Source organism: Callionymus lyra, chromosome 17 (assembly GCF_982586985.1).
Source record: "Callionymus lyra chromosome 17, fCalLyr1.hap1.1, whole genome shotgun sequence".
Lineage (NCBI taxonomy): Eukaryota > Metazoa > Chordata > Actinopteri > Syngnathiformes > Callionymidae > Callionymus > Callionymus lyra.
Window position 1 is genome coordinate 12,253,516 of NC_141834.1, and position 27,345 is coordinate 12,280,860.

A 27,345-nucleotide genomic window follows, 5' to 3' on the forward strand; every position below is an offset into this window, starting at 1 on the left:
TAACATGATAAGTGGTAGAAAACGTGTCGCCCGCCATGGACCCGGATCTTCCCTCCACCCGTCTCATATTTATGCATTAGGCGTCTCTGCAGTGAGAGCTGCTGGATATTGATGTGTTCCAGGGGAGGTGTGCCCACATCTCTCTCTCCTCCTCCACCTCCTCTTCCTCCACCACCTCCTCCTCCTCCTCGCGGCTGTTGATCCGCGGGTGCGCTCAGACGCTCTCGGGCGTTCACACTCGTAGGGATCCCCGATGGCCTCCACCCACCGGGACTGCGTTGACCAGACCTCCAAGCTTCCCTAGCACAGGCGGGACTGTAGGAAAGAAACAAAAAAAAAAACGCTGGACTACCGCATTGTTTCATAATTTCCCGAGTGGAGGAAGGTGTTGACGATGATGCTGCCGCCGCCGCGATGGTGGATTTCCCTTTTGTGCGTCTGTGGATGGATGCGCGTCGGTCACCAGAGCGGCTTCAACCCCCGAAATGGTAATATTTTTTTAAAATCTCTGTAGATAAACAGGCCTTTTCTTTGTATCAGCACCATCTCTCACCAGCGAGGCGATACATCTCGTGCGATTGGTGTTTTGGAAAAAGAAAAACAACATTTTTTTTCATTTATTTTTTTATTTTTATCAATTACCACTGACTGATAATGGATCATGTTGTCTGTGTTCCAGCAGCGAGCTGGAAGGATCTCCGGGATGAAAGCAGGTCGGTGGGGAAGGAGGACACGGTTCCTCTCCGGCTCCTCTACAGCAGACACAACCACAGCCAGATCAGCCAGGATGAGCTCAGCACCAGGGTGAAGGGAAGCTCGGCGTCCACACAGGTAAACAACAAGGTGATTTCCTTACAGCAGCCATTGTTTGTGTAGAGTCTGCGTCTCTCTCATCCGAGGCGACAATTAGACAAGATTGTTGAACCTGCTATTTGTGTCAGGGAGGGACGTGTTACAAGCGCAGCAGAAAAGTGGCGATGATTTAAGTAATTAAATGGGAAATTATCTGAGAAAAATACGCTGGGTCTAAACAGTAAGAAAGAAATAATTGTTTAATTGATAGTGACACCAAGAAATTACTTAACCTCTTACTCTGACATGACTGTATTTACGTGGCCCCTAATATAGACAACAATACTTATAGGAAATCATTTTATTTTGTATTTATTATTGTACAATATTACATATGCTGTATGAATACTTTACCCCTTTTATTCTTTGTCCATTTTGTGAATAGTTCTTGCCCCTTAAATTAATTTAAATAAATAATGATATATTTAGAAAAATATAAATGTATGTTCTATACGTTTCGAAAAGTTGTAGGTTTATACATATTTTATTGGCATATTTAGGTTGATTTTATGTTGATATTTCATTCTATTCTATTTAATTGCTTTGTGTTTTTAATTTTATTTCATCGTATTTGCGCACCTTGTCAGTATATAACGTGGACCCTGAGGAAATGTATTATTATTAATATGTAAATATTATGAAGATTATTATGAATAGTCTAATTATAGGAGGATTTTGAAATAATATGTGGACAATAAGGGACTCTTTCTGAGAGAAAGATTTACATTTTGTGCCAAAACGTGGAAGAAAATATTTGTAAATGTGCAAGTGACAAGATTTTTTTGCGTCAATGCTTCTGTGACGCCACAATCTAGAATGTTGTTCTATTTCTAAAAAAGTATATATTAAATAAAGCACTTCAAGCATTAGGGTACTATATTTGATCGTACCATGCTAAATAAACCTTTGAGTGCTTTTACTCAATATCCGCACTGCTGGATGCATTCAGACGATCATCAGCAGGTCATTTGGTCGATACCCACCCGGGGTAATTAATAATTTAGTCTTAACTTCCTCGCCTGTCCAGCTGGAGTTGCTGTCCTTGCACCTGCCTCACTGGCCGGCTCATATCTGATGTCACAGCAGTGTTTCTCTGAATGAAAAGATGTTCAGTGAGTGTCCAGCTGACTCGAGTGTTACCGGATCACATATCACTTTCTTCAGCCAATGGGATTGAAGCAAGTAATGCAAGGTTTCTCTGATTATTTACAAATCAGCCTTAATATGATGGAGAAACTGTTATTTACTCCGGTGAACTTCAAAAAAGGTTTTTTGAATATTTTTTTGTTATTTTGCTTCCTGTTTATTTAGATATGCTCAATATATTTGATACATTTGTAAATATTTTCTATTAAGTGGTGAAAAAAGATTGTTATAAGAGCTTGTTTGAGAAATAGTCAAAGGTATATCAACGTTTGAGTTCATTAAGCATTACATATAAATTATAAGCAACACAAAATGGCAAACAAAAGAAATACATTTTAAAAAATATAATGATACAGATGAGTAAAATACATCATCAGTAAAATACATGATGGGTCAATAATTGAACAAGAATGTTGAGCTGTCAGAAATGTATATTTTGATCTACAGTTTCAGGATTTTTCATGAGAATTAGACTCATGGAGATGAAGGAAAAAAACCGTTCTATTATAACCTTTCGTAGCAGTTGACGCGGCTCGCAGAGAAGAGAAAAAACCACCACATTCACCTGCCTTGGGTTCATTATGAATTAGCTCAGATGGTAATACACGTGAAAGCGGATAATAAACGTATGATTTTAAATAAACGACACGACTACAATCAATTGCTGCACACGTTTAACTAAATAAACATTATGTGAATACATTTGAAGTCATTTGAACTCAAACTATAAATGTTTAGCACTGAAAGTAATAAAATGTCAAACAAAATCTCTTCTGAGTGACATAAGTGGATTAAAAACTCAAAAGCATTTTCTCAATGTGCTGTTTTGTTTGTGTAATGGTGATGAAGGAGAGGACAGCCTGTTCCCGGGAGCTTCAAAAGCTCCCAAAGGGCTTTTGAGTGTGAACTATCATGGATCTAATTCAATGTATAAGGAGAACATGGAGTGGTGTGGAAGAGTGAACTCAAAACTGGAGTTGAACTGCATCACTACCTGACTCATATTTATATATAAACATTTTTCTTATGCTAGTCTTCTATCTCTATTGCTTTGTTTTGCTTCACATTATAGTCTAATTTAATCAAAAGACAATAAAATCCGACTCAGTCAAGCCTCGTTTGAGTTGAGTTGAGTTGAGTTCAAACAATGAGTCAATAAAGCATTGTGCAATCTTGTGTTTTTTCACTTGTGCAGCTTTGGCGGGCGTCGTTTAGTCGGTGCCCAGAAAGTACAGAGGGCTACAGATGGTAACAAGCATGGAGGTGTTAAACCTTTGTCTCTCTTGCACCTCAGACTGTGCACAGACCTGATTTGTAAACACACGAGCAGGAACCATCTGTCATTGAATTATTATTTACCGCAGCGTGATCGCTTCCCGATCTATAAATAAAACGTGTACACAACTATCCACTTATAAATATATATACTTTTATAAAACAATATTTTGAGCCAGGTCAAAACAATTGATGTATTATTTCTATTAAATACATTTGTAGAGTTAAATCAAAGAAACAGTAATATTTTGCTTTGTTATGATACTATTGCCAAAGTGATGAAGCGAATATATTTCCAGGCAGATAATTATTATATTTTAATTTGTGTTTTAAGCTAACATACACAAACAAAACACCTGTATAGCCAGCTATTTGTTCAAATATATATGAGGATGCATTTAATAAGAGATCCACAGATCAGGTTTTAGAATTAGTAGAAGAAAAGTAACACATAAATAAATAAATAAGTAGACATGCCCTAAAGTAAATATCAAGTAAATGTTAAATCCCTGATTTACCTAGTTGAACAAAAACTCCCTTTAGTCCAATAATTAATGTAAGATAAAATTATGTTGTACTCATTTTTAACTGCCTGAATTGAATATTTAAATCAGAAAAAATGGTTGTGTTCTACATCTAAGAGTGCAATGGAATCATATTATGCTAAAGATAACTTAATTTAGTCTTGAATTTATTATACATATATCAATATATATATATATATATATATATATAGAACGATAATTGCTGTTAAATTCAAATGAGCTGCATCAATATTGATGAATAAAAGTAAACTATCAATGTTTTTTTTTTTGTTTGTACTTGAGTCTCAGGAGTGCTGATGTCATCAGAAGAAATTTAGTACCATTATTATCTGTTTTTAGATCAGTAGCCTAAAAACAAACCTGTCGTAAAGTTCTGAAAATGCGTGACAGGTAGGATGTTATAAATAGACGGATGTTTTCTATTTCTGTCTGAATGAGTTCGGCAACGTGTTGTTTGGCTGGAAAAAAACAAACTGAAGAGTGCGATGTTATGCAGGAGTGCGGAGGTTGGTCTACAGTCATGAGTGGAAAGTCGGCATTGCTGTAACTGGAAATCAATGTAAGATGAGTCAGTGGAGGGGGGTGTGGTGGGGGGGGGTCTCTTCTGATTATTGGCCTGAGTCAGATCTGCTTTCATTAAACACGATTGCTGGAAACTCATTCCATCGTGGCGTGGAAAGGAATCACCCCTTCAGACGCCGGCATCTCATCCTGCCACATATATGCATCGAGCCGACACACGCGCTCACACAATAGACTCCCCGGCCTCAGGAGACTCCCAGCTCGAAGGTCATCGTTGGGTGAGCCGGGGGGGGGGGGGGGGGGGGCACCTTCTCAAACAAAAAACACAGACCCTCCTCCATCATGTGTCCGGTATATTGAAGGTAGCCTCCAGCCCCGGCACTGAGGGGTGAGGGGTGTCGATCCCTATTTTATAGGAGCAGATGTTTCCCTTTTTTTTTTCTTCCAATAATCAGTTTTACCTTGTGTTGTGGTAATTGCCATTACAACCATGAATATCTTTAGTACATTTGAATTCACTGGAAGTGAAAGAGGAAACAGCTTGATGACTTAATGCAAACAGTCTTTGTCTAACCGTCGATAAATGAGTAATCAAAGTCATCCATCAGTGAAGATAGGCTCCTGCATGCATGCCATTATGTACTCACGCGTGCATGTGGAATCGACTTCTGAATGTCTCATTATTGGCATTATTTCAACAAATCTCTCAATATTTATTCTATATTTAAATGTCTGCTTGTAAATAAAAATCTTCTCCGTCTGTGCAGGGGAACCATGTGGCTCAGGCCAGTTTTCAAGTCGACGCTTTTGGCAGAAAACTCATCTTGGACGTGGAGTTAAACCAGTAAGTATCAACTTCCCTTTGACCAAAAAAATCGTCCAAACTGCACGACTGCAATATTTACGCTAATAGAGTCCGTTGTAGGATTGAACAAAAGTGTGTACTTTTTGCAGCAGGTCACTTATGTGATTTAGAGGTTCCATCATAATGGGAAGTGATTTACGGTAAGGGCTGCAGCGCTGCCCTGTCAGACACTTGTATTGATCACTGGCCTGCTGATGGAAACTGAGCAAATAGCTCTGCTTACTTCCCTCTCTGGTTGCCACTTATGCTCTTCCAACAGCTCCTCCTCCTGACTCGGCCAATGTGCGGTCAACATTCCTGTCCAGACCCCAAATTGTGCATTAAGATTCGTACAATATTTAGCCGGACTTTATCTCACTTATGTTATGACTTTTCTTTATAATGATTTACTTTTAATTAACTATGTCTGGTGTCATCAACCTGTATTGTACTGCGGATGTCAGCATTATATTCATGACCCGACCTTAAGTTAAAAAAGTTTATATAATAATGTATGATTGAACCTTATTTATAAAGAATACACTTCTTGAGTGTTTTTTCTGCAACAAAACTGTCAGATATTTATTGTATTTTACTGAATTTCACTATTATTGAAACTTTGGGGGTAAACTTGAACAAAACAAGAATCTGGATAGGGCAAAAATCACATGCTAATCCAATTTTTTTCCAAATAAAACAGTCAATTATATAAATATTTTTTTGTTTCTATGCGGCCCAGAACAAATGGCTCATGGGTTTAAACAATTATTGATTTTAATAGTTATTTATCTTATATTATGTTATGTTGTTAATTTTAAACCAATCACTTTGACCCAAAGACAACCCAAGGGATACCACAAACACATTTTTCTTGGGGCCTAGATAACACAAAGGTTAATAAAAATTAACAAAATAACATAATAATAAGACTAATAACATCAAAACAAGTAATTGTTTAAATGAGTGGCTCCAACTAAAACGTATACTTTAAATCAAACATGTGTATTATTTTAACAAAAAGAGAGAAAATTATATTTAAATATGTGTTCTTTTGTATTGAAGGTATTCAAATATTTTCTCGTACACAAAATATGACTCACTAAATACATCTCTGTCGTGCTCATGATGTGAGGCTCGTGATCTCATTGTTTGGTCATCCATTGCTCACACGTTCTGTCTACATGGACACAAATGTGTACGAGAGCTTCGATGAAAGCATGTTGTCGTCATCCTTGTGAGAAGATGATTATTCTCCTCACAGCATTTCCACAGTGGTTCACAGCCTCCATGGAAAGGAAACACTCGAGCGAGGGCGAGTTAGCAGCAAAGCAACGCTGCCACGTGAATGGAAATAAGAAAGTTGTGTGACTGGAATACGCTTTTGCACTGACCAGGAAATGGCTTTAATTCACATATATTCATCATCAAGTGAGGGACATTGAAGTGAGGCACTAGTGTCTTTGCTTTGAGACGCTATTTTGGCTCAGTATTCTTCTCAATAATAAGTGTAAACGTCTCATGTGAGAACTAAAACTGATAAGGTGGTCACAAGAAAGTGAGGTTTTCCTCCAGGCCACATGAAACAGACACATGAAAACAGGATATGATAAGGTTTGATGCTGAAGTAAACCATTTGTTTCTGATCAAATCAGTTGGAGCAGGATCACTGCAACATAAACACAGAAGTGATCAATGTTTTTCTCATCACAGTTAAGTTAAAACAAAGTTTTCCAATCCTTTAACTACTGTTTTTTTCTCTCTCAATAAAGAGGACGAGCGTCGCGTGTTAGTTTTCATGCTCTAGGTGTTGGTAATGGACAAAACAGATTGTATTATTAGATCATCTAATCTGTGTCAATATGATGGTTTATGGTTCAGTCTCTGTCCCAGTTACACATCCCTCATGAGAACAGATTTCCTGTTATGGCACCCCAGATTCTCCTCTCAGAGACACTTCACTGTGAAGTGATCTGCTGACTGACAGCCACGCTGAGGACTTGTATGCAGAGAGGAAAAAAAGTTTTTGTAGTTGAATAGATGAGAATATTTGCTTTGTTCCAACTTTCCAGTTATTCTCCTTCAAGCTGGTGATTGTTTTTACCACATTAGGGATGAACTCTCTTGTCTCTGAAACGAGAGAGGATTTTGCTGCGTCATCTACTATACTATACTATCTATTATAATAAATATTATACATAAAGGGTTCTATCAGGCTTTTACGCATCATGTGACCCCAAGTTAATGGACTTAACCTTCAGGGGAGCTTGTGACTTTCAGTGCCATGACTGTTGCCGTGCAGTATAGGGCTTGTATAGCGTTTATCCACATTAATAATAGATAATGAAAATGCAGTATGTTGCTTTGATATATAGTTACGTATTGGTACATAAGGGAGGTGAATGTGATGTACTTGACTTAGCCTGGGATTGTTTGTGCAGTGAAATCAGAATCCTCTCTTTAAAGTAGAATCAGCTTCAGACAAGAATATGCTTATTACGATTAATTCTTCTTTAAAAAGGATAATGTCTGTATTTTTGAGCCACCCTTTTTTCTATGTGAAATTATCGCCCAGAGATATCCCACTGTAAACCCGTGTATAATGAATGTATTCTTTTCACTTGGATGGTGTTTGCATTGTGTCAGGATGATGCTGGCTTGACCTTGGCCGAGGTCACCATATTCAATAACCCTTGTTATTGGCAACGACCTCTCTGGCTTCCAGAAATACAAATGAAGGTCGTTCACCGTGACCCAAAGGCAAAACACAAACACATATGTTTTCGGGCCAGCGGTCATCTTTACTCTCAGATAACGCAAGGGTTAAGAAGCTCTTAAGTACTACGATATTCTTGGAATGCTCATAAGACCATGGCGACAATTAAACAAACTGATCTAGACTACACATAAAATACATCATAATAAAGAACCCAGTGGAATTTCACAGATATCAATGAAATGGATGTCAAGAACTCAGAGAGGCTCCACCTGCTACTCTATATAAAGTCTGTGTGCTCTGTTTGTGACTTATGCTCTGATGAAGAGGTGGGTTATCGATTTGACTGGCATCGATTTATTCAGTTTCAGCACCACAGCAGTAAGACAGCTCCCACTAAGAGCTTCTTACGAAGCTTCGAGGGCTTGATCTTAATGATCTCCTAAGAGTGCTCCTTCTTAGCCAAACCCTTTTAAGAGCCTTCTTACGTCCTTAAGAAGGATCGAATCGGGGGGGAACCAAGCCTTTGTGTGTTCCAGAACCAGCCATCCCGCTGGTTCCATAATCCTCTCGTCTTTTTGGTCAAATCATCCCACGACAACTCAAGATATTTGCACTTCCTAGAAGTGAAGAAAGAATAAATGCTACAAAATTAATATTATTTTCGCTTTTTTAAAGATAAGTCAATGTTTCAATGAAAGCATACTCCAATCCTCTGCCTCCATCACTACATTGGATCGAGTCGCCCGTCTGAAGTGTGGCGATGAGGAAATAAGGCATGGGGGGTAGAGAATGATTCTGGGATTTCTATTCGCCCCTGTGGCCTTTGTCTGCCTCATATTACTCAACCGGCTTGCTGCAATTTACCATTCATGGGACACGAGGCAGCGTAAAATGTGCACAGGATTGGGGGTTGCCTCTTTCTGATGGTACACCCCCCACACACACATGCACTGGAACCTCGGCGAAACACACCCTTGATTACTCTGTGTTCGGCCCTGTCTCCGCCCCTCCCACCTGCTCATGCTGAATAATAGATGCTGCTGTAAGATTTAAAGAGGAGTGCGTGTGCGGTATGGGTTTCGTGTCTTGTCCATTGCTCGGATAAAAAAAAAGATGGAGGCAATGTTTTACCACATGCTAGAATAGAAGCAAACTCTGTATCTTATATAACTAAAACAGTATCAGCATTTGCTACAATGTATTCCAAACATCTTTAAAGTCTGCATGAATATTCCATGAAACAAAACAAATGTGCGTCGGAAGGTTGTACCTCTGCATCCTTTTCCTAAAATGAGCTGGGATCTGTTCCCAGACTCTCTGGTCGCTGTTTAAAATAGACAGTTGAGGAAGAATAACGCCTGAATAAATCCTGTGCCTTGTCAAGTGCCAAGCGCCTCTCTCCCTCGTCCTCACTTTTTGGAATCACAAACCAAAAACACAGTCACAGAAACCAAAGATGAAATAAACATGAACCCTAGTGTTGCGGTGCATTCATGTGTACGCAACCTTATCGTGAATCCTAAATAAATATAATTTAATTTAAGGAGAAAGATTTACTTTAAGGGGAATAAAATCAACAATGTTGATTGAATTATGGGAATGTCTTATGGGTGAACAACAGTAAGGTTTCTTGAAACGGGATATGTAATGATTTTAAGGAAGAGAAAAATACAATAGAAAATAATCTCCTTGAGGGGGACTGCATTTGTCAGATTTTATATTGTAGAAGAAAAATCTATAAATCATTTTTATTCTTGACAAATAAGTTACAAGTCACAGAAGTGTCTAGTTGCCGCCATGTATCCATGGTGCAAAGAAAATGTTACACAAGAGGTCAAACATGTATTTCAACTAAAGCTGTTGCAGTGCATTATGGGAATGTGTAGTATGTCTCTAGAGTGATCTAAGTGATGACAGTTTATTCTTTTTTTATTTACATATTAGTGATAAAAAAGGAGCAAACTCGATCACATGTTTGTAATGCAAATAAACAAGGTTAGAGATATTAAAATGATGATATCAAAATGTTGCTTCACGGTTAATTGTGGTTGAGATGTTACTGTTTCTGTCGGTGTTTGTTTTGGTCTCTTGTTCTGCCTCTTTTCATGTTTTTTCCCCCCCTGTGATTGGTTACGTTTTTTTTTTATTGTTTTTCTGATATATTTGATTTGCACTTAAGTTCGACTGCCCAATGACCACATATTAGTCCATTGTGCAGTCCGAACTTTTTGTATTTTATTTGTGTTTATATTAATATACATGTATATTAAATAGTTACATTTAAATTTGTACTATAAAAAGATCAAAATACCTTGTTTATTATCTTTTTTTATATTTCAAAATAATAAAATGTTGTCCTTTTCTTCTTTATATCTGTGAAATAATGATCATTTTCGATTATGTTTTCTGTTCAACAAAACTATATGGACCTGAGAAAAAGGTTTTCAAAGCCTCTGACTACCAGGTGTGTCACTTAAATGCACCTTCCTGCATCCTGTGTGATTTCCTTTATTTGTGAATAGCACTTTTGTGAAAGAAGGTGGATCCACCGGGAGTCCACAGTTACATAACCTCGCGTGTTAAAAAATAAACCGCTCTCGCATCGGATAGCACCGGATGCGTCTTCATCGTGTTGGCGACAGTGACGAATGATCACGGTTATCATTTTCTACTACACGTCAAGTCAGCTTTCATGCAGACGACTTGTTTATGCTGATGAGGCAGGTCAATTACAAGCCATACAAAATGCATTATTCATCTCGGTGTTGTGGCGGTAGAGGTGGTGGTAGGGGGGGTGGAGCAGAAGGGTTGGTGATATAACAGTGGCGTCTATCCACCTGCATGTGCTCCACGAATTTGCCGAGCAAATATCCCACGGCTCAGCAGTTTGATGAATGTTAGGCACGAGTGTCTGTTCTAATGCCGCCACGTGCGTTATTGTGCGAGCGAAGAAATAGCTTCGCTCGCCGCGCTCTCTCTCCTCCCGGTTGTTTTTGTTGTGGTGTCGGGCCTCAGGTGCAGAGCGAGCACAAGAGTGTCATCTCAATTAGAGGTAACAAGAATGGATTGATGCAGAATCACAGAAAATAAAGGATACGAGCTTTAAATGAGGGAATTAAGAAGACATGGTGAACAAAAGACTTTTTTCGCTTCAGCCTCCCGTTGACGCTAAATAGAGTGGAGATGGAGGTTTTGACATCATCTAGAGGTGCTGAATGGCTCTATTTAGTCTGTATTTGTAGCTTTTTTTCCAGCTTTTCTTATTACTTCTTATTCATCTTTTATCCTTTTGTCTAATATGTTTTCTGAAGTGCACAGATTACTTTCTTTTTTAAAAGTGTTAGACATATTTTCCCTTTGATAAATTCCTCATGAATATCGGTAAAGTCCTTGTTTGATTTCTAGTCAATCTTGACGTAATTACTTCATATCATATGGTTACGACTCATCTTTCATCACTAAAAAAAACCTAAATATTTGGGATTTGATCACATCTTAATGTGGGAAATTACAGATTTTAAGGCTTTCCAGAAATTTAAGTAATTATTTAACACGTTGGTATTTTCCATACAGTGACCCTTTTTTTTAAATAATTTTTAAATGTCTAAAAGAAATACGCCTTACGGCTCTTTAAAAAACCAAAGCAAGAAATGACATAATCTCCATACTACAAATACATAAAATGTAATGAACTAGTGTGATAGTCTGTCTGTCTATACATCAGAAAGGACATACTGTTGTGTATTGTTACAGAACAATAGTGCATTTGGCCTTACGTTCCTGACATATATTGTGATATTGAAAAAGAATGACATGACAAGGTGTGTCTGGTTAAGTATGATCTTAAATGTATTTGTCAGATGAAAAACTACTTAGTTGTAATAGTGATCACATGTTTAAAGCAACCACAAAAACCTGAACTATAATAACATGGTTAAACTACAATCAAAACTAATTCAACTTCTACAATAAACTACAATACTTCAACTGTTATTACAGTTATTACATTATTTATTATCTACAGTCATTACAAACATTACATTTTAACAATTATAAAAAACGTGTTGTTAGGTCACACATCGTTTAGAATATTGTAACAGTTTATTTTCGTGTCTAAACAAGAAGGAGCTGTCTCGCCTGCAGTTAATACAAAACTCTGCAGCGAGAATTCTGAGCTGCTCTAGTAGAAGAACTCACATTTCCCTTGATTCTTAAAACTCTTCCCTGGCTGCCATTTTCTTTCAGGATCAATTTTTGAAATTCTGGTTCTTACTTTCAGATCTATTCATGGTCAGGCTCCTCCTTACATCAGTGATCTGATCCAGCCTTACACCCCAGCTCGGGCTCTGAGGTCTGTGGATCAGAATCTACTTATGGTTCTTGAACACGCGGACCAGAGGAGAGAAATCCTTCCAGACTGTTGCTCCTAAGCTTTGGAACGATCTTCCTCTCCCTCTGTGTTTGATGGAGCTACTGACTCTTTCAAGAAACATCTTAAGACATTGTTATTTGTGCTTTTCCCTGATTTTCTGTGACTCCTGTGTTTGTCTTATGTGTCTCGGCGCTTTGTGACCCTGGTCTAGAAGTTCGCTTTACAAATAACCTTTACTTTACTCACATTCATCGAATGTTAGTAGTTTAAATACTACTCTGAATACCTCTGTACCTAAACATTGTATTAGTTGTTATCACTCTTTGCACAGCTTTGACTTTGTGACTTTGGTCATCGTATTTGACCGTCGCCGTCCATTAGCCTTGAACCGTGAAAGACACGGTGCACCCATGTGTGAAGGTACACGTGCGCTCACATGCACATGGAGTCACACACACTCACATGTATGTGATTTAACTCTCTCCCATGTCCCATCGCGGCGTCGTTTATCATCCAGGCCATGTCTCCCTCGCTGCCACCTGACAATGATACAAGCCAACTCCGCTCATGTCCTCCTCGTCCACCTCCGTCCCTGTCACTCCTCCTCTGTTCCAAGGTCTGCAATTTATTGCACAGAGGCGTGATCTGATTTACCGCAGACCTAATGAGAAAAACCCAGAGCAGTTTGTGTGTATGGGTGAGAAAGTGAGACGGCGTGAAAGAAAGGAGGTTAATAAAGAAAGAGTTAAGAAGCAGGACATAGAGAAGAGTGAGGATGTGTCCTTCATTCACCCTTGAGTGTCTGTAGGTGGATGGAGGTATAGCCAGAGGTTCTTTGAGTGGGTTTACATGAGTCTGGCAACCTGGGGGAATAGAAAAATCACCTGATTTATTGTTGTTTTATATGTGTTTTTCTATAGTCAATGATAATATATCGGAAATACTTTTAGATCAGATGTGAGAGGAACTTTTGTGAAGTAGTTTCAAACTAAAACAAAACTATACTGCGAGCAGAAGAAACATGTACTTATCTACAAAGCCTTAAATTAAAAACAAAAAAATCGAAATAAGATTTTAAATTTGATGATATGCTAAAAGAAGGCTATTTTGAAATCTCAATCTATTAACTGATGAAAAACTGCCCCTCTAATAACTTCCTTTTGAACTATTTTTCAACTCCACTTACACAGTTTATAGGAAAACATTAGTTCAGTATTAGTAGTTAGAGTCTTGTTTTGTTAACCCTTGTGTTATCTCAGGGTCAAGGTGACCCGGTGGCCTAAAAAAACCCAAATGTGTTTGTGGTATCCCTTGTGTTGTCTCTGGGTCAAGGTGAACGACCTCCACCGCTGCGTATGTATTCCTGGAAGCCAGAGACAATACAAGGGATACAAAAAACACATTTTTCATCCAGCCACCAGGTCACCTTGACCCTGAGATAACACAAGGGTTAGAAAGAATTCTGGCTTTCAATCCAAGTATGGCTCAGTTAAGAAGACACGTAAACGTCTCTCTATATTTAACAAATGAGTTTTCAGACCACTGGGGTCATTAGGACTCTCCGGGGAGCAGCGTGTCTCTTTCTAAATGTCACATCTATCAAATCAATATTCACCGGGACATTTCAGTCGTGATCCCGGCACAACTGCCATCTCACTGATGGTTTCATGCTTCGTCATTTCTTCCCCTCTTCTCTCATTACCATTTCTACCTCCCCCCCTCCATCTCCCTCTTCACATTTATCCCTCTGTAAAAACCGTCTCATCGCTTCAGAGGATTAGAACAAACAAAGAGAGGAGCAGGTTACTCTAGTCAAAAAGAGGACTTTGTTCTAAGCAGGAAAAGACTAAAAGGTTTTTTTTTGTCGTTGCTCTCGTTCTCTCCATCATGGCGTCTGATAATCTCGTCATTTCCCTCGGGGACTAACAATTTAACGCGTAATCTGTAGCAAAATCGTGACCAGCAAAGTTTAAATTTACACATAATCCAATTAAAGGTGCAACCTGCTTTAAATGAATAATAAAAACTGTCTACTTGTGTCTTATGGTAGACACGTGGCTGTACACAAAAAAACGTTATCGGTTTTCACCGTATCGGATTGACTACTTGGTCAGGAGTAATTGTACTTTTTTTATATATATTTATTTTGGACATAAATAGGTTTCGTTCTATAGTTTCAAATGGCTTATGTTTTTGACCAATTTATATATGTAAGTTTAAGTGATGAAATTAAGTAAATATTTTGGGACACCTGGTAATTAAATATCTTTGCATCAACCTTTTAAAAATGTATAGCAGTCATAATTCTTTACTCTACAAAATACATCCACACAATGATGGCAGTGCAGATTCCTGCTAAGGTTCAAAGAGATGCCATGAACTGTGCACTGTGGTGGAACCAAAGTGTGTATTTTAAATGGACATAAAATAAGCATTTTCAACATAAGACAAAATTGAACTTAGAGAGACATACTAATAAAAACAAGGAGACAATTCTGATATCCAAAACAAACATGGTTGTCAACACACTCACAGAACACACTTATAAAATAGAAAATGTTGGTACACAAAACACACATGGTGGTCAAGACCCACTCACAGAACACACTAAAAATAATAATATACAAAATGTTGGAACACAAAACATGTGTGGGGGTCAACATACATTTACAGAACACAATAATAAAATGCAAAATGTTGGTACACACTTACAGAAAAAGTCTGAACACAGAAATAATAATAAAAAATAGATATATCCATGGTGGTCAAAACACGTGGTTTTCTACACACTAATGAAATACAAAATGTTGGAACCAAAAACACACATGGTGGTCAACACCCACTCACAGAACCTAATAATAATAATATACAAAACGTGGGAACACAAAACACGTGTGGTGATCAACACACGTTCACAGAACACCATAAGATGAACAAAATGTTAGTGGCCAAATGTTGGTCAACAGTCTGAACACAAAAAAATATCAAAATGTCCATTGTGGTCAAAACACACCCACAGAAAAAATGTATTAATACACTTAAGGTACAAATGATCAGGGTGGGTTGATGTGTAACACAATTTTGGAACTATTGTTCCATTTTTACTGGAGAAGCATGGAAAGAAGTCCCGAAAATAAAAGAATGAAACGCCAACCCCTTCAGCATCTTAGCTATACCACCAAGTTGTAATCAGTTAAATTGAGTTGGAGGAACAATCTTTCCTGGACTACCTCATTCAGCCAAACAACTATGAATAGCGATTGATAAAATTGCTGAGCTAATACATTGTGAATGTCACAGTATTTGAGTTGGAGGGCCAGATGAGAGTAGGGAAGATAATACTATCCAGAGAGTAATTTCTGTATGTCGTTGAATCTTGTTTTATTGCAGCGGTAAACACAGAAAGTGGAAAATCAAGAATTCTGTTGGCGTGGTTATTAAATAATTGAACACAGATTAAATCCTGTTGATGTAATTCCCTCGCCTGAAACCGTGCTGCTTATCCTTGTTTATAGGAAGCGGTGTTTACCAACCACCATGCTGGTGTCATTGATACAGATGTGCTGGCTCTTTTAGAACCCACCACAGATCCTGCTGCTGAATAATGCAGCAGTGTTGAATCCATTCGCCCTGGGATGCTGCGTTTTATAGCAACTCCGCGGGACACGACTGTATTTGATCGATAGCTTGCTCGGATTTTGACAATTTATTCTCCGGTTCTTGTTGGAGTCCCAGTATTCTCTGGGTAGTAAAAAGCAGTGGAATGGCATTTCTGATAAGTGATTGGAGGGACAATGAATTGTAGCCTGGAGACGTTTAATGAGGCCTCAGTGGGAGGAATAGTCGTGGTTTGTATTGGGGGGGGTGCAAGCAGGTGAGAGCAGCTGCTGCTTCCACAAAAGAGACCCACCACCCCCCCAATGTTCCCCTTCTTCCATTTTCACATCTTTATTTTTACCATGCTTCTTGTTGTATTTCCGCACCCCCTTATGCTTCTAGCGCTTTTTGGCTATTGACTGTTTTTGGTGAACACCTCACTTTATTCTGGTTCCCTGATGCATCACTTTATTTTGTGTTTTGCTTCCCATATTGCAGAGAGTGAAACATTTCAAGATCTAATCAATGACACAAGCACTTGTGGTGCCTTTGTTGGCTATGCAGTATTGAAGTGCACAGCTTGAGTTTCTGTTGTAGAAGAAAAAAACTAGAAGACGTTTCAAAATCTAACCACTCCTGTCGACCGAGGCCAATTTCGCTTTCATAACACACATTAGAGAGGCTGCTGGGAAATCTCTGCATGATTCATCGTATGTGATTGAACATCGTATCATCACTCTTACAGACACATGAGCAGAAAATGTTATAGTATAGAGTTATATTATACATATAGTGTCAGCTATTATAAAACGAGTGCTTTTGAATTATTTAGATGTAGTATATCTGTTTGCAAGTTTCCTTTTCAAAACATGTTGGTCTTTTTGTGCTTGAGTTGTTGGGTTGAAGAAAATAGTCACACCCTGATGTGTTAACCCGACTTACAGCCCTTTTTTATAGACCAGATATTTTATTTTTTTTTATTTTTTGGCCCAGCAGGTGGAACCTAAAGGTTGCAGCATCGCTAATACAGCAGAACTTTAAGAACTAGAGCTGCAGTTGTTCATGTCCGTTCAAAACAACTTTATAAACTACTTTATAAATCTCTTTTTTTTGTATATCAATCTTTTGATCTGCTACAATCTTGAATTTAAATGAAGAAATGTTTAGTTGAATTCCCTTTTACAGCACAAATAGTTCAACAATTCATATATTTTCTTTTACTTCCATGTAAAATGAGAGAAGAACCAATTTGGTATGTTTTTTTGTGGTTAACGCAATACTTTATTGCTCTTTGAAATGTGAAAGATTTCAGCGTTGCAGCACTAATGAAATAATAAATAATGTAAACAAAAACAAATGTAAAAAATGGTGTTTTACAAACTAATCCAATCTGAAATACCTTTTAATGTTGAATGTTAATACTCATACTTACTATATGTTTATACGCTAAATATAAGTTTGGACACATCAAGTCGAAGTGTTTTGTTTAGTTATAACAACATTGATTTTACTTTCTTGCCAGTGGTTCTGAACTACAAATATGCTGAGCCTTTTTAATGCATGGTAGGATTCTATATAAAGATATACATTTTGATTTCAATTAAAAACTAACTTGGTTTAGATTTACATTCAATGCATTATTTTCAGAAAGAAAAGACATTTTCTCCTATTCACTCAGATCACCGTGTTGTTGTTTGTGTGTTACTTGTGTTTGATTAAAGAGGGCAGACACTGATATGATTCATATCTGAACAGCTCTTCTCCATATCACAAGCTCCATCTCCAGCTGAAGTGAAGCTTGTCGAGCCACTTTTGAAAGAGTGACGGCTGGAGGCTGGCTCATAAACAGATGTTGCTGCGGCAACAGAACTCAGAAGCCGTACTTCAGTGTACGAAGGGAAACATGCTTGTTTACGAGGAAAACCAAAGAGCTGAGCTCATGTGTGAAAGATACAAAAACAAAAACAACCGCTGAACGTGCCACTTTGTTCTCAATGATGGCGATCAAAGAAAGTGGAGTTAACCTACATTTGCAGTTTTGCATATACAGGAAAATAGCTGTAAAATTTCACGTGAGTCTGTTTTAGAGTGTTTGCATGGCCACAGGGGGGGGACACTGAGAACAGCATGAGCCAGGGCTGAGTTTGCGTCTTTGTCTGTCAGATAAATTATTTAAATCCCATAACAATTAAAGCTGAAATCTGTTATCAGCGTCATCCATTTGAAGCCCGCGTGCGCGTCCTGTTGCCTCAGTAGGCTTTTTAGTTCCACGGATGAGGGGGGGGGAGTCCCAGTGTGGCACTGGATAAGATCACAAGCTGTGAATCTTAAACACACATCCCAGCAGAACAAAGGCTAACAACACGAGCGCGACCTTATGCACCCGTGCACACGTTCCAACGTCTTTATCGCTGAATTTATTTCCAGATCAGTTCAGTCTACGATGGTTCCTGCTTTATTCACTGATTTATTCTCTTACTGTCTATCTCAATGTATTGTGACAAGCTGCAGTCAGGACCCACAAATCTCATTTGCCATCGCTTATTACCGCACCCACGTTACTTATGGTGCAAAACCGTGAACTCCCATGATGCTTTTCTACACACTGCTCTATTTAGTGACTGCTGTTTGGCTGCTACAATACTGTATTTCAATTATATGTCTATATTGCTATGGCAAAGTTATTTGTTCTGTGTTAGCTGGGCGGCAAAGCGCCATGGGAGCTGTTCAGGCAACCGTTTCTGAGAGGATGCAATGTTGAGTTTTGAAGTTCAAATAAACGTTGCTGATTCAAACAAGTTAAAAATGTAACAGTCACTAATTCAATGATTTTGTTTAATGCGTTGGGGTTTAGAACGTCTCGCCCGCAACGAATAAGACTATACTATTTGGGTGTTTGCAGGGTGGCTGGTGTTCTACATGTAATGTTTTTATCGTATGATGGGTCTATCACACCTCTAGATAATGTTCCCTTTTATGTCACCCCTGACAGTCAATCTCCTCATCTTTCCATTTGATCTCTTCTTTCTCAGCATGTTTTTTATTGCCATGGCCGACTACCCATTAGTCCAAGGAGTGTCTTTCCTGTGTGCCCATGTGTGTGTGTGTGTGTCTGCAAGCTGATGTCAGGGCTTTTATTTTTCGTCTCAGCAAAGAGAAAAGCCCGGAACCTTAAATCAAGTCTTTATGGATGTCTGCAACTTATCTTAGCATGTTTTTATAATGTGCATTGTTTTTAAAAAAAAATCACTTACTTGACAAAGAAATAATGGCGGAGGAAGCGTAACTATTTTTTTTGAAACGCGCACACTGATGCGTGTGTGTTTACTATAGCTCGTTCATCTTAGTCTGAGATTGCTGTGTGTTCCTCCACTGGGATTCTTGGGTCCAGCTCTGCTGATGAAGCACACTTATTTTCTCTTGTTTATTCCTTTTTTCTTCTTCCTCCTGACTGTGTCTGAGTGTTTCTAGTTCCACTGCTTCTTTCCCTCCCCGCTGACCTTCATTGGTCCTTCGCTAATACAGACACAGACACACAGAGACAGAATTTTCTCGGAGCCTTGATTTGTCTAATTGTGTTTGCGAGCTGGAAATAGCCTCGTCTCTCCACGCCGGACATTAGTAATTCAGCTCGTAATGCTTAGACCAGCAGGGACCAAATACTGCGGTGATTGTTTTGGGAATGAATAAGAAAACAATTTCACAAAATTTACCCTTTTTTTTTGTCTCTCCACAGTGACCTGCTGTCTTCTGGATACACAGAGAAACATGTTACTGAAAAAGGAAAGACGGTTGTCACCAATGTAAGTTGACTATACTTTACTACTAGTTTTTCAAATAACCCAGTGTTTATTTAATGAATAAAAATGAGAGATATTCTCTTTAAGAGTTTATTTCATTTGGATTTGAAATCAAAAAAGCTTAAACTCTCCAATAAATACATACATTTACGAAGGGACAGTTAGTAAACACAAACTGAAATTCAAAGGTTTTACTCTTGTGGTATCTCTGGGTCAAGGTGACCCGGAGGCCCAAAAAAACAAATGTGCAATGGTGGAGTTCTTTCACCTTGACGCAGAGGCAACATAAGGGATACCACAAACACATTTGTTTGCGGGCATCCGGGTCACCTTGACCCAGAGATAACACATGTGTCACGATCCGAGAGTGCAGAAGACCCAGAAGCTGAAGCGGTCAATAAATCCACGGAGGGAAAATTCAAAAACAGTCTTGATTAATCCAAAACGGTCCGTAAAAGGAAAAGAGAACAAAAACAAAACAGGAACACGGGACGGAGGCAGGGCACGGCTGGAAATCGGGGTCTCATCGGGAACTAAAACAAAAGACAAAAAGGACTCACGTGAGCAAGTAAAAGCGCTGACAATGTCAGAAGTATTCCGCAGGATATTCAAAGTTCAGATCCAAGGCGCGGAGCGAGAATGAAGGGAAAGCCAACCTGGTCTGGAGACGCAATACTCTGTGGAGGTTTTCCAGGTAGAGACGCTCCATTTCAATGGGAAGAACCCGCCACTCAATCATTCCCAGCCGCGCGCCTGCCATTGTCTGTCAAGGAAAGCACACGACACGTAAAAGCGGAAAACCACCTTCAAAACAAAACAGGATGAACATAAACATGACAACAAGGGTTAATACAATTACAGTATCCTCTCCACACTTTGCTGTTACTGGCCTTTGATTTGACTATTAGCTTAAAGCTAGTTACATCAAAGGACACCATGACTGATATAGAAAAATACAGACGTACAGATTTGAAATTTGAGATATAAATATATCAATAAAGAGACAATACAACAGGGTTGTCTAAGGGGACAACGTTTAAAAATGAGTGTAGTCGCAGGTCAAACCAAATGTATTCAACAGTCTCTAACATCAGAGTCGAATGTGAAAAATATCTTTGTTCTTCAAAGATTGCTTATTAATATTGTTCTCAATATCAACATACATTTAAGGTCATCTAGGCTTTTTAAAACATTTAAAAAACGAGCTGTAAGATATTTATCAATGGCTCTTATATTTACCAAGTCAAATGGTTCTTTGATTTAAACATATATTGTCAAGATAAAAAGTTAATGTGTTTCAGCATTTATACGTATTAATGTTTATGAAAACCCCATGAGAAATAGTCGACATTTAAAAAGAACAAGAATATGAAAAAATATTACAAGTATTCAGTGCCTCATACTGAGAGCTGGATGAATAAGCCAGGATAAATGTCACCACAACCCGTTTTAATGAAAGAAAAGGGACGTGTCTCTTCAACGGTGGCTGCTGGGAGGGAATTCTAATCTGTGACGAGCTCTCTGCTCCTCGTGGAGGTCAGCCAGAGTTGTAACTGATGCTGGAGCCCGAGTGCTTTATTGGGTCCTCAAGCTTTACGTCACGGGTCACCTCGGACACGGAGGACATTTACAGAGAGATGGAGATGGTAATGGATGAAGCTGAGGCAGTTTTAGAATGTATAAGAAATCATGTGTATAACTGGCAGCAAGACTTGTAATTGTTATGTGTTCAATTCTAAGTAATATTCTCAACAATTGATCATGATAACTTCACCTCTGTAAGCTTTCCTACATGTGTGATAAAATATTACAAGTCATCTTAGAGTGAGAACAGAGCACTCGGTTTGTTTTCTTTCTCCAGCTAGAAGTGGAGCAGAAGCCCGAGAGTGACGGGCACAGGAGAGTTGTTAAGATAGTGTAGCACTTCACCTCGTATAAATAGCTTCCACTCGCCCCCTGACCTCTTGATTTCCTCATTTACTGCCTGCTCTTATCGGCTCTAAAACTTACTACCTTCTTAAGTACTTCAGGATTCAAGTCCTTCACCTTCAAAACATCATTATTACATTTTTTGATTATATTTCTTCACCAAAATTGCTAAAAACATAAATAAAGTTGTTGTTTTTACAGAAGAAATTCTAATTTGATGGATTTCTTTCCCCATTTTTCCTATAGTCTGTAGTCTTTACTTAGTTATTTTAACTAAGAAAAAAGGGGTGAATTCGACCCAAAACACTATTATAAGATTACAATTATTTACTTGTATTATAACTCTAGAGGTGGCCATTTAAATTAAATGTACAGTATATGAGAAATGATTATTAGATTACATGCTTGATTAAAAACACTCAAAATCACTCAATTTCCATCAAGAACATTTACCAGGTTGTATTGCACACCTACAAAAAAACACACTCAATTGTGGGGAAAGATTAAAAAAATTAAAAATGGATACTACAAATGCTGACACTTAATTTTTAATTTCTAAATTGCAATTTCTAAAGGGGTTAAAATCTTCTAGATTTGTTTTTCTGAGACAGTGGTAATTTGGGGTAATTATTATATGGTTGTTTTGAGAGATTTTTATCCAAACTGATTTTCACTAAATGATATATCTTAAACAGACATTGTAAACAGGTGACGCTTAAATCTAATCCAAATGTTACAGCTGCTACTTCACATGGTGTTTTTCTTTACAGTAGAGCATAACTGTGAACTCATGACGAACCTTGTCTGCAACTCCAATAAACTAGAGCTTCTTTTTGCTTTTGCTTCTCAGATTGCATGAATCAGGACTTTTTTTTATTTACTAACCTATATATAACTTTCAGATAAAACATAATTAGCACTAATATATGATGGATTTGGAAAGAGGAGGCCTTATAGAGGACTGGAAGTAGGACATTTTGGTGCACATCATCAGACGTGAGCCAAAATTGATCCTCGGATAAAAGCTGTCTTTCCTCGGGGACTCCTGTTTCCTGTCTAATGGCTGTTAGGCGGCAAGCAATGGACCAGGAAGAGAAGCCTGCTGAGCACTTAGACACTTAGACAGCATTCACAACTATAGAAAATAAATGCGTGGTTAGACTTTCAGATCCATACACACTCAGACTCCTGTTCTTCTTTTCCTAGCACCGGCAGAATTAGTGTAACACATTGATGCAGATAACATCATAATGTTACATGTAACACTTGAGTCTTTGTAAGAGTGTGTGTTTCTGTTTCCATCACAGGGAGGCGAGCACTGCTACTATCAGGGGAAGGTCCGAGACATCCCTCACTCCTTCGTGGCTCTTTCAACCTGCCATGGACTCCAGTGAGTACATTGTTTTTGCTGACCTTGGCTTTTTTTTGATAGTCATCAATTAAAATGTATCTAAACAAAAACAAAATCAGGCAAAACACCATGTAGTATGGAACCAGAAAAGCACTTAAGATTGCCCATTATTAATATAACTTTTTTAGCATTTGAAATATCTTTGTGATCAATGAAGTTGATATGACAGCAGGGGGCAGCATTGTAATGTAATCCTACAACACAAAGTAGGTTACAAAAAAGCTGTTTGAGTACATCGTCATTTGAAAAGCCATATTTATAATAACAATTTTGAGTGTTGAAGAATTACAAATATAACGTTGTAGCATCAAACACAGAGCGATTATAACCAAGTTGGCTATTCAACTTACTAAAAAAGTTTTTTCTTGTAGTTAATATGTTGTTTTTTAAAATCTGGAAATCTAAACGGAACCAGAAATTGCACTTATCTTGACCGTTATTTTTACATGTTAATACTTTTCTATTCATAACTTGAAGTGTTTTGCTTGAGTGTGCTTTACCTTGAGAGCCACGTGCTTTTAAAAACAGTGATCTCTCTATTAAAGCAGAGTTGTAGAATAGATTTATAATTAACCCTCATTTCTAAGTGGATGTTTAAATTAACGTTATTATAATAATATAAAGTGTGTTCATCACAATAACTTTCATTTAGTTCTAAGGTTGTTAAACATTTGAAAGATTATTGTACTTTATGGACCTTCCTAGCGCAGAGCAGCGCATAAGAAGTTAAGACCGGAAAATGTAGTAATGTCGATTTATGCTTCTCGAAGGAGAGTTATTCCGATATGCTGACTCGGGTATTTCCCGTAATAAGCCTCCTGCTCTTACATGGAATTCCGTCAAGTCTTCACTGACACACAAACAAGCATGTATGAAGCACAAGTAAAAAATTATAATTAAATTGAAGACATTTCTTATCCAATTGAGTTTCACTTTTCATGTGTAGAAGGTCACATGATGTCTTCACGGTACTAACCGTCAGACATTGAGTGTTCTGTACCTGAAACACGGGACCCTCAAGATAAGGGCAGAACATTCATATTCCGATGATAGATTGTCTGCTGCGGCTCAGTCCGGCACCCTTCTGACTTTACAGTTCGACCCGTCCAATCTCCTAAAAGCTTCAGATAAAGTTAATTAACGGACTATGTTCAGCCGGGTGGGTAAGGACACGTGAGCAGGAAGACACATGGAGGCTCTCAAAATGTCAGTGAGACCTTCAACGAGAGGAGAATGACTAACACTCAAGGAAAAGTTTCGTGTTTTAAGTTTGTGTGCTGGGGGAGTTTTCTGTTTGCTGCGTGGGTGTGTTTTTGCCGTTTTATTATTTCTTTAAAAGGTTGCTCTCCTCTTCTCCGGAATACACAAGTCATTTCAGCTTTGAAAGTGTCAATAAATATGCGTTTTTATTTATTTATTTTTTAAGGGTAAAAGCTTTGGAAACATTTAACATAATGGGAAAAAAGTTTAAAACGCGTTATTAGGTTTTTAGGCTTTTCCTTGATTTTCTGGAACTCCTCTTGTGTTCTCAGTTTTATCTTGACCTTTAAAGTATATACTTTATTGAGTATTGTTTTGATTGTTTAAGCGCTTTGTGACCCTGGTCTGGAAAAGCGCTATACAAATAAAAATGACTTACTTCCTTACTTACTTATTAACAAACAGAACATTCATTTTAGAAGCCTTTATAATGTTTATCCTTTAAGCATGATTTTGGTTTTCAAAGACTTCTTTTATGTAAATATTATATACAGACTTTTGGTCAAAACACAACTATAATAAGGTAAACAACAGTTATGCCTGGTCAGAAAAAATCATGCGGTACAATCTTGCACTACAACGTGTCATAGAATCAGAGAAACCTTAGATATTTTGTTGTAAAAGATGCAACATTTTTGTTTTTGCCGGTATGGGTGTGAAATGGGTTTTACATTTTGAAATTGCCAAACCTATATTTTGCTGTGTTTTCTGATTTACAATTTTACCCTGTAGATACCAGTTTTGCTGTGTTCAAAGAGCAGTGCAACTTTTTTCTTTCCATGTCCCTGCACACTGATTCAATTCCACATTGTTTAGATTCTTTTTTCAATTAAGATGAAATGGTCTGTTTTTGTGCTCCAGTGTTGATTTTCCGTGCTCTCTGTTCTCTCTCCTCAAGTGGCATGTTTTTCGATGGCAATCACACCTACATGATTGAACCTGGAGGAGCAGGAAGCAGCAACGTAAGTAATCATCAAGTACTTGCCTCTCCTTTTACATCCCACTGCCTCTCAGCCCTTTTCAATCTTGCACGGGAACATCTGCCGAGGCATTTTTGTGGTGATAATGAGTGGGAGAGCCGAATTATAAGATTGGTACGGGGGTCAGCTATTGTCTGGAGAGGATCATACGACAAAGCGAGCATCACTTACAGATCTCACACGGCTAATGAACACTGAGTGCGGCGCACAGGTCTCAGGACGGTTCGGGGGGAAAAAGCCATTGGCCAATTACATGGTGACAATGACAAACGAAAGATGGAAGACATTGTGATCGTGAGAGGACAAGAGACTAAGTGTGTGTGTGTGTGTGTGTGTGTGTGTGTGTGTGTGTGTGTGTGTGTGTGTGTGTGTGGGGGTGTGTGTGTGTGTGTGTGTGTGTGTGTGTGTGTGTGTGTGTGTGTGTGTGTGTGTGTGTGTGTGTGTGTGTGTGTGTGTGTGTGTGTGTGTGTGTGTGTGTGTGTGTGTGTGTGAGATCCTCTCCACTCTAATTAAAACGCCCGGCGTAACTTTGTTGCTCCGGTGCTAATCAAAGAGCCGACGACTTTAGACAGGATGACTGATAGCGGCAACTTCCAATTGTGTTTGCGGGCAGGGAGGTTGTTGATGCAGTCTACAACTTCACAAGAGTGGACTTGATTGGCCTGAAGGGCAAGACAAACTTTATTTTTGTGCATTTTTTTTTTCTGAGAATCTTTTCCATTTGCAGTCCTTAGTTCGAGCTTTAATTTCAACACACACGCCTCTGTTATTGTGTACTTTTTTCTTGAGCAATACTTTAGTTCCTAATTGCTGATTGATATTTTTTTAATATAAATAAAAATACGATTTATTGTGATACTGTGGAACAACAATATATTTGTAGTATTGTCGAGTACTTGAATTTACAGACCACATGATTACATGACTCTTGACGAAGTCATAACTGCTTTCATTTGTTTTGAAAGCAAAAAATGTCCAAACATCAGCTTTAAAAGCTGCTGGAGTCGACTGTATCCTCTCATCCTCAGTCATCGCCGGGATTGTTCATATAATTAGGCCGTAATTACTGCTAGCAACCGACACAAAAATGATCAAACGCTGTGAATATTTTGTGTTTTTACATTAAATATGATTTAAAGGGCAAGAAGGAAAATCAACATTTATTGCCATATGGTATTTTTAACAAAATATATTGTGATATTTAAGTGTATTGATTTATTTTCTCTTACACATTTAATTGAAGTATCTATTTCCCTCTGTGATAATTGGTATATCGTTGCCGTTACTTTGCTGTTTTCCACGTGTGTTTTGTCATAAATCAAAACAGTAGCATAGAATCGAGCAGCACTGTTGAATCATAAGAGGAGATTTAACAGTTTTCTCCGCTGCTGTGCTGCTGAGAAGTCAGCCATGCTTGTCAAGTTGTCAGCTCTTAGCGCAGGAGGTCCAAGTCTATACGCAAAGGTCCGCTCCACCTGTCAGTCCGTGACTAGATAGTCTAGACTAGCTTGTAGATCAGTGTCAGCACCCCCCCCCCCCCCCCCAGCCAAGAGCAGAGTCGTCTACAACAGAATGTCATATGTTTCTGCTAATGTGGTGCTAACTATGGCTGTTTCGGACAAATTCAAAATAAGCATCATAGCAGGAGTCTTTTGCTAGTCAGTGTGACTTCTTGCTACCACATGGTAAATCCATCTGTCCTTCTTTCGACTGTAGTGGAAAAAGTTGTGTGGGGGAAAAGTGAAGCAGATCCTGAACAAGCTCATTTGTGGACACGGACTAAAGGGAATATTCCAATATGCTCTTTTAACATCGTAGAAACAGGGATGCAGAGAGAACACAATCTGAAAGCGGGTAAGAACACAGTGTTCTCTACCTCTGAGCTGGACATGTGATGTAAGACACTTTATTTGCAAATATCAGCTGTAGAGGAAAAGTTGAAAAACACATAGACCCTCTAGAGTCTAGATTCATTTCGTCGAGTGCACAGGAGGCAGCAAAAGCTTCACATCCTCCGAGTAGAGGATGTTTTCATGGTGAAGCAGCTGTGAGGGGAGGGGGGGGGGGGGTTCTAACGGTGGCTGATGCGGAGCAGG

The 27,345-nt window shown here is 38.4% G+C and overlaps 1 protein-coding gene across 3 annotated transcripts in view; it reads left to right on the forward strand.

Moving 5' to 3' along the window:
- Positions 1 to 180: 180 nt before the first annotated feature.
- Positions 181 to 27,345, forward strand: part of adam22 (ADAM metallopeptidase domain 22) — a 47,341-nt gene continuing 20,176 nt past the window's right edge. Inside the window, exons 1-6 of one of the 3 annotated variants that reach the window (XM_087778835.1) lie at positions 181 to 488; positions 680 to 831; positions 5,108 to 5,184; positions 19,606 to 19,672; positions 22,906 to 22,988; positions 25,168 to 25,231. In XM_087778835.1, coding sequence (XP_087634961.1) covers positions 395 to 488; positions 680 to 831; positions 5,108 to 5,184; positions 19,606 to 19,672; positions 22,906 to 22,988; positions 25,168 to 25,231 — 537 coding nt within the window. In that variant the 5' untranslated portion in view covers positions 181 to 394. The remainder of the gene's footprint in view (positions 489 to 679; positions 832 to 5,107; positions 5,185 to 19,605; positions 19,673 to 22,905; positions 22,989 to 25,167; positions 25,232 to 27,345) is intronic. The other 2 variants (XM_087778836.1, XM_087778837.1) reach the window with 2 other exon arrangements.